We start from the raw sequence: 8,157 nt of genomic DNA, 5'->3' as shown, positions 1-8,157 counted from the left end.
CCAGAGGTTATGTATGTTGTTTATGTGTTAGGGCATTTAAGGTTTGGTACCAAAGCCTCCAGAACATTCTTTCCTTGGCCACAGTGACTGGCGGGACTCCAGATGCTAGTGGCTCTGTTAGCCTAGATACCAGACGTATATAGACCAGAACCCTCAGCTAATACATAACACCAGTGAGACATACACCTGTTTGCTAAGTTGAGATCTGGGGGTTGTTACTGCAACATCACCGAACTCACACAAACTATTACAGAAAAATAGGAAAGTTAGACCTTGCTTAGAGCACAGAGTTGACCCTAATTGGCTGATCAGCCACCCACACATAGCCCCCCACCAACTGCTTGTAATTTTAGTGGGACAGACATCCTAAACCTGCTACACAGAGGGGCCTATGACCCAGGCTTTGCCAATAAGGCCACTGAAACTGAAGGCAAGGGGCGCCTGGGTGGCTCAGTCGGTTAAGCATCTGTCTTTGGCTCAGGTCATGATCCTGGGGTCCTGGGCTATCAACCCCCATGCTGAGTAGGGAGCCTGCCTCTCCCTCTCCTGCTTCCTCCCTGCTCGGGCTCTCTCGTGTTTTAAAAAAAATAAAAAGAAAGAAATGGAAGGTAGGGCACCTGGGTGGCTCAGTGGGTTAAGCCTCTGCCTTTGGCTCAGGTCATGATCTCAGGGTCCTGGGATCGAGTCCCGCATCGGCTCTCTGCTCACCCCACCCCACCGCACCCCCCGCCCCCCGCCTATTTGTGATCTCTCTCTGTCAAATAAACAAATAAAATCTTAAAAAAAAAAAAGAAATGGAAAGTAAATCCATTCTCTCCCATTAAAATTACTTTTTGTACCATAATGGAGGCCTGGAGCTTCTAGACACTGGTTTGGGAAAAGCCTGACCTCAAAGCGAAGGACCATCAGTTAACATTTGTTGAGAATCTACCCTGACCCTGCCTTCCTCCCCTTCCCCACATCCTTCTACCAATTTATTCTCTAGTGACCCCTCTGGCAACCCCTTTGCTCCAGCTCCCACCAAACCGCCATTGCCAGGATCTCTGTGGGAGCCATGTCTTTTTTATTGGGGGCACACGTCAGCGTTTGTCTTAGGGGAAGGTGAGTCCAATGGCCTTCCTCACTTCTTCAAGGATGTCAGCCAGGAGTTCACTTTCTGCCAGGGGCATCACAGGACTTTCCTTCAGACCTGGGGGAGAGTACAGTTAGGGACCCCTTCTGACTCACGCCTTTAAGATCAAAAGAACTACCATTCCCTGAATCCTGTGAGGCACATACATGGTGCTGGCAGACGGATGCCCCAGGGGATCCTGGGAATTGTAGTTCTAGACAGCTACTTAGAGAGGCCGAGGGTTGGGGAGCAGCCCGCTTTCCCTACCAGGTTTGCCCCTCCACCCTGCCACCCTCTCACCCATCCTTCACATCCTTACCCTTTCGCAAGCACTCCCGGACGTGGTTGGCCTCATACACCATGCCCGCTCCATTTGGAAAATTGAGCTCCTTGCCTGGGGTTGCGGGCAGCGGGAACTCCTTCTGCTCTCCCTTCACCACCAGCTCTGTTGGGCACCAGCAGGGCTCGAGGACCTGGTGGGGAGAGAAGAGGTGGCTACCGTAGGCTCCAGCCTAAGGATATTCGGGGGGCCTCCCTTGGCTTGTCCCCCTCTTCCCCAATGCTGGGGATTTGCTTCTCAGCCACAGAACTGTCACAATAGAAAACTGCCCGTTCATCTCCCCAGGGGCAAACCCCTCTCTAACTGGATGCTTAGGCCTGGAGGACGGCTTATCTCCACATGTGTGTGAATCTCCTTTGCAAGGAGGAGACTTAGACAATCCCTAGAGCCCTGGGAAGCCAACAATATTCCCATTACCAAGTCTAGGCCAAACTGGAGACAGAGATGTGCCCAGGCAAGGTCCAAATTCTTCTGCTAAGAACAGAATTTCTTTCTAGCAACAGAGCCCCAGGAAGCCCAATGAGGCCGATCTTTGGTAATGCCTGGACCCAATCCTGGAAGCAATTCCACAGGCCACATCGGCCCTCTAAGCATGGTTGATAAGAACTGGTTTCTCCTCAGGCTCAAGGATTTTTGACAGACCGGGAAATTCACATTGAGGAAGGAGCCTAGAGGTCCAAACCCATCCCATGGCCTGGTGGTTGGGGATGGATTCCTTAGCAGTGCTGGGGGAAAGGCTGATTCAGACCCTAGCCGAGTCCGGCAACCACAACTGGTCCACTCCTGTTGCGAGGGGCCCCGGTTCCCAGCTCGGCCAGCGGCGCCTCACCTGGGCCACGCCCTTGGTGCCGCTCACGGAGGCCGTATTGGAGAGCGGAGCACAGATACTGCAGGTAAAGCTGGCGTGGAGCCCTCCTGGGTACTGGAGGAGCACGGAGACCGTGTCGTCCACACCTGGGGAAGGCACAGGACAGGAGAAGGCCTGGTCTCAAATCCTGCCTATGGAACACTGGGGTACCTAGGTGGTTCAGTCATTGGGTGTCTGTCTTTTGGCTCAGGTCATGATCCCGGGGTCCTGGGATTGAGCCCCGCATCGGGCTCCCTGCTTGGCGGGAAGTCTGCTTCTCCCTCTCCCACTCCCCCTGCTTATGTTCTCTCTCTCTCGCTGTGTCTCTCTGTCAAATAAATAAAAATCTTTAAAAAAAAGGGGGGGGGGGGCGCCTGAGTGGTTCAGTGGGTTGGGCCGCTCCCTTCAGCTCGGGTTACAATCCCAGGATCCTGGGATCCAGTCCCACATCGGGCTCCTTGCTCGGCGGGGAGCCTGCTTCTCTCTCTGCCTCTCCCTGCCACTCTGCCTGCTTGTGCTCTCTCTCTCTCTCTGACAAATAAATAAATAAAATCTTAAAAAAAAAAAAAAAAGGAGACCTCGTCTCTAACACAGCAGTGAAAAAAGAATGAGGCACTAAAAACACACGTGCTGGGCACCTGGCTCAGCCGGTTGTGTGTCGGACTCTTGGTTTCCGCTCAGGTCGCGATCCCAGGGTCCTGAAATCGAGCCCGAAGTCAGGCTCCCTACTCAGCAGGGAATCGACTTCTCTCCCTCTTCCATTCCCTCTGCTCCTCCCCCCACAACACAGGCTCTCTCCCTCCCCCCCAAAATAAATAAATATTTAAAAATTTCTAAAAACTACAACCACCACAAAAAAAACACATATGCTAAGTGAAAGAAGCAGAACTGAAAGGCTGAGTATTGTCAAATGCCACTTGCGTGAAGTGTCTCGTGTCTGGCAAAGTCCCAGTGGCTGTGGAGGGCTCAGGGGTATGGGAGATGGGAGAATAATTCCAGGCCATGGAATTATACACTTTGAATAAATAAACCATACAGTATGTGAATTATATCTCAGTAAAGCTGTTACCAAAATCAATGTGCTGGAAAAAAAAGGGGGTGCACCTGGGTGGCTCAGTCGGTTAGGCATCTGCCTTCGGCCCAGGTCATGACCCCAGGGTCCTGATATCAGGTCCCTCACTGGGCTCCCTGCTCAGCGGGAAACCTGCTTCTCCCTCTCCCTCCTGCTCTGCTTGCTTGTGATTTCTCCCTTTGTCAAATGAATGAATAAAATCTTAAAAGAAAACAGCCTGCATACTGGGACCTGCTTTTTACTGGACTTGCAACTGAGCCCACCGTGTGAATGAGGCCACACTAGCCAGATGGAAAAAAAAAAAAAAAGAGAGAGACTGACTTCATTAACTTTGTGACAACCTCAGTTCCCCTTTCCTTCTTTGTCTCGCTTTACTCCCAACGTGGGGCTCGAACTTTCAACCCCAAGATCAAGAGCCCACATGCTCTACTGACTGAGCCAGCCCGGTTCCCTTCTGACCACGTTATTATTGACATTTTACCAGTAACGGCTTCAGAGATGTTAAGTGCCTTGGCTAAAACCACACAGCAAATCCCAGGACAAAGCCTGCCCACACTCTCCACTCTGATCCTCTTTGACTTCAGGTCGGAAGTTCCTACAGCTGTCGAACCTGATTCTTAGGGGCTAGGAGACTCATCCCTAGTTCAGTGCCCCCAGTGAGGGAGGATCACCCTTATCGTGCTCATACAGTCCAGGATAGACCGTACCTGTTTCATAGAGCCTGCCCATGGCTGAAATCTTCTTGGGCTTCTGCCTACCAAAGACCATGGAGATGAACTGGACACAGTAGATACCAAGGTCCAACAGGGCACCGCCAGCCTGGGCCTTGTCTATGATCCGGGGTATGCAGGTGAGGTCCTTCCCAATTTCTGCCCGAGCCACCCGGAGATCCCCCAGAGCTCCCTGAGACATGGCTGACCTCAGAGCTTCTATGGCAGGAAAGAAGCGTGTCCAGATGCCCTGCACACCACAGAGGGGAGAAAGCAGGACAATGGAAAAGGCAGGAAAGACGTCAGGACCCATGAGTTAACCAACCGGTTCCTCTCCCTTCTGGAGCCCCAGCGTAAGGGACTCCCTGCTGCTCCCCACTCTCCTCTCAAGAGCCCTCCCTCTCCCTTCCACAGCCCTCATCAGTCCCAGGTTGTGTCCTGTCCCTGAGTCTCTCTGCCTGTCTCCTCTCCTCTCCATTCCCAGGGCCCCGACTCTGGCCTTGTCCTTTCTTAGCTGGACCATTCCCCCAGTCTCCCAATAGTTATGGGCTTAATTGTGTCGCCACCAAATTCAGGGTGAGGTCCTAACCGGCTCCCCTCCGCCCAACCCCAGGACCTCCCAGTGTGGAGATGGAGTCTTTAAAGAGGTAATTAGGTTAAAATGAAGTCACTGTGGCAGGCCCTCGTCCGACAGAAGAGAGGAGGACACCGACACTGAGGAAGGACCACCTGAGACACAGGGAGAAGAGTGCGATCTCCAAGCCAAGGAGGGAGGCCTTAGGAGAAACCAGCACCTTGATCGCGGACTTCTAGCTTCCAGAAGTAGGAGAAAATAAGTCTCTGTTGTTGAAGTCCCCCAGTCTGTGGTGGTACTTTGTTATCGCAGCCCTGGCAACTGAATACACAGGGTCTCCCCACTCCAGACCACCCTCCACGTGGTGCCGGAGGCAGCTTTCCCGCTCCTAGAGTTGGCCCTGTCTCAAATTACTTGCCCCACCCAAGATCACCGAGCTAGGAACCGGTGAGATGGAATCTAGAGTCTCCTCTGACTCTAAAGCCCGTCCAAGGTCAAGTTCACACTAAAGACAGGAAATCTGCCCATTCTTATTTTCTGAACGTCTTAACTCTGCTTTCCCTCTCTGGCCCGTTTACCTGGGCACTGTACTTTTCCTTGATGGCTTGGGTCAGTCCCTACCGCGGGAAACTTCCTTGACTATCCCCCATGCTGGGCCGATGCCTCCGGGTTCTGTCAACTGCCTGGTACTGTACCTACAAAAGTCTGTGCAACTGTGCATCGTGACAGCCCATTTCTGTGACCATAGCAGACCTTGAGCTCATTAAAAACTGAGTCTGTGTCCTAACCCATTACGAATGCACAGTTCCTAGGGTTGGATCTGGAACACAACCGGAGCCAATAAAAACAAGGAAGCAATAAATTCAGCACTTTGGCCCTGCCAAGGCACAGTGAGAACCAGAAGCGCCAAGTAACCAGAGTAATCTGGACCATCTCCTCCTTGTGCATAGAGAACTTTGCTGACTGGGAGCAGTACTGGGCACAGGACAGCTAGCTAGGACATGGGGAAGTAAGAGGCAGCTGTTGCTACTACTGGCAGAACTTATGGCAAGGTAGCATTTAAGAACCAGGATATTCCTTAATGTGAAAATAGCTCCTAAAGGTCATTTGGTAGCCATCTTAACTGCTGGTGCTATCTAGTGCCATTGGGCAACCATTTTAATTACTGGCACTCTGCAAACTGTCAAAGGTCCCATAGAGGTAGCCATGTCTGATAAGGGCAAAAGCAAAGACAGGTTGACCTTGAGAGTTGGTAAGGTAGAGGTGCCCTGGTCCTTCTGATCAATACCCTTGGAAATCCACCCAAACTCAGCCTATTGCTGTTCTGTGCTACTTTTTCTCTAAAAAGCTGACAAAATACCGCTCAGGGGGCCGATGTTTGCTAAGCAAGGGCTCTCACTCCTGACAGATGTTGCTAGTAGAGTTCATGGCCCAGCTCAACTACATTCTGGAAAACACACCAACACCAGTTCCCTTTGCGGTCATCTTTGTTCTTGACAAACCCTTCCGTTGCGTTCCTCCAAAAAGGTCCACTGGTAGCTATGTTTAGTAATGGCAAGGAGCGCTCTGTTGGAGGTTGGAATGTCCCCTTCGCCCTCACCTCCATGAGAAAGACGCCTCGGGATCGGGCTTCGGCAACCATTTCGCGAACTTCCGCAGAGTTCGTGCCCATGGGCTTCTCGCACAGGACGGCCTTGCCCGCTGCCAGGCATAGCAACACTGCGGCCTTGTGCTGGACGTGCGTGGTGCCGATGTAGGCCACCTCTGGATTGAAAGGAAGGAGGGAGGGACATTAGGAGCCCCGCCCACCTCAGACGTCCTGGACCCGCCCCTAACGTCGAGGCCCCGCCCCCAGCAAGCTAGGAACTGGGGTCCCACCAACAAGGATGGTCAGTCCCACCGTAGGGGTCAAGCCTTGTGTCCCATTAGGAAGGGGCTAACCATTCTCTCCTCTAACTCATTTTCTTCAGATTATTTCCAGCCTTCCAAAATGATCATGAAGTCATTTGTCACGACACCACCAAGAGGCAGATACTGTTATTGCGCCTGTTTTACAAATGAGGAAACTGAAAAGGGCAAGCAGAAGAGGAAAATGCCAGTTCCGGCAGCCTAACTTCAGTCAGGTTGCTGTCCAGCTCTAACGTCCTGCCCCTCCTATCCAGGCCACTCCAGAACATAGGAGCCCAGGCCACACAGCTTACTTAAAGCCCGAACAGGGGTGCCTGGGTGGCTGAGTGGGTTAAAGCCTCTGCCTTCAGCTCAGGTCATGATCCCAGCGTCCTGGGATCTGAGCCCCGCATCGAGTTCTCTGCTCAGCGGGGAGTCTGCTTCCCACACCGCCCCCCCCCCCCTGCTTACTTGTAATATCTGTCTGTCAAAGAAATAAAATCTGGGGCGCCTGGGTGGCTCAGTGGGTCAAAGCCTCTGCCTTCTGCTCGGGTCATGATCCCAGGGACCTGGGATTGAGCCCGGCATCATGTTCTCTGCTCGGCGGGGATCCTGCTTCCACCCTCCCCCCTCCCCGTGCCTGCCTCTCTGCCTGCTTGTGATCTCTGTCAAATGAATGAATGAATGAATGAATAAATAAATAAATAAATAAATAAATAAAATCTTATCTTTAAAAAAAAAAATTCTTAAGAGGCTCACAAATTCAGGCCCCTTCCAAATCACGGACACCTTGTTAACAAACGCAATTTCTTGCTAGACTGCTAATCGCAGACCCAACCCGTTCCTACAGTTCTGTCCCCCCAGCCCCAGACCCTTCCAGAAGCACACAGGGTTTGGGCCATCCCACGGAGGCTTGTTTATCCTATGGGGCAGCCTAGAGCCAGCGCCCTGGCGGCTTCGGCTGCATGTGTCACTCACCCACATTCGGGTCTTTGGCCAGCTCCTCATAGGACCCGTAGGCCTTGGGGATGTCATGTTTCCTCGCAAACTCCTCCGCCCGGCTCAAGTCTCGGGCTGCTACCGCCACCACCTGGAAGGACGCTAGGGTCAGACTTGGGAGGCTGCAGCCGGTGGATGGGAGGGAGGTTGATGGAGAAGGGCCCGGGATAAGAAAAATTACGTCCCCCAGGACGCGAAGAGAAGGGGTCCCGGGGGAGGACGTGACGGGGCCTGGACACGGGTCCTGGAAAAGAGAGATCTGGCGCAAGCGATTATTAAATCCCCGAATGCCTAAATTTGTTTTCTTCGCAGTCGTTCAGAACAAACCCCTCCCGACCTTGACGAAAGTCGAGTTCACGGGACAGAAGGATGGAGAGAGGAGTAGGGTACCCTGGCTCCCTCCTCCCTCAGACCCCAGGAGTCCCGGCTCCCAGGCCTGCTCTTCCAGAGGATTCCAGAGAGAGGGTGGACCTGGTGCTCGGAGCGAGGCAGCGTTCGCAGCACGGTCGTGAAGTCGCTGGAGATAAAACCGACTGACACGATGCCCCAGCGCACCGCCATCGCCAAAACCTGGGGTCGCAATGTCTGGCCACCTGCGCCTAGAAATTAAAAACCTG

The 8,157-nt window shown here is 52.9% G+C and overlaps 1 protein-coding gene across 1 annotated transcript; it reads right to left on the bottom strand.

Moving 5' to 3' along the window:
• Window positions 1-1,042: 1,042 nt before the first annotated feature.
• On the bottom strand, window positions 1,043-8,157 carry DHDH (dihydrodiol dehydrogenase). The gene is made up of 7 exons (XM_045989156.1): window positions 8,012-8,157; window positions 7,520-7,631; window positions 6,255-6,418; window positions 4,078-4,330; window positions 2,281-2,405; window positions 1,431-1,584; window positions 1,043-1,189 (listed from the first exon to the last, which is right to left on the bottom strand). Exons 1-7 carry the CDS (start codon window positions 8,099-8,101, stop codon window positions 1,092-1,094), a joined length of 996 nt encoding a protein of 331 aa, XP_045845112.1. The 5' UTR covers window positions 8,102-8,157; the 3' UTR covers window positions 1,043-1,091.

This window comes from Meles meles, chromosome 19 (genome assembly GCF_922984935.1).
Source record: "Meles meles chromosome 19, mMelMel3.1 paternal haplotype, whole genome shotgun sequence".
In the NCBI taxonomy this organism is placed as follows: domain Eukaryota; kingdom Metazoa; phylum Chordata; class Mammalia; order Carnivora; family Mustelidae; genus Meles; species Meles meles.
The sequence above is the reverse complement of the archived record's forward strand: the minus strand, read 5'-3'. Positions and strand labels throughout refer to the sequence as shown.

What these genes read in the sequence shown, in the direction of transcription:
- DHDH (XM_045989156.1), bottom strand. Translation starts at nt 8,101, where the DNA reads ATGGCGGTGCGCTGGGGCATCGTGTCAGTCGGTTTTATCTCCAGCGAC. An exon ending in TGCCTCGCTCCGAGCACCAG is followed by an intron (nt 7,632 to 8,011) that starts GTCCACCCTCTC and finishes GCGTCCTTCCAG; the next exon opens with GTGGTGGCGGTAGCAGCCCG. An exon ending in CCGGGAGTGCTTGCGAAAGG is followed by an intron (nt 1,190 to 1,430) that starts GTAAGGATGTGA and finishes ACTCTCCCCCAG; the next exon opens with GTCTGAAGGAAAGTCCTGTG.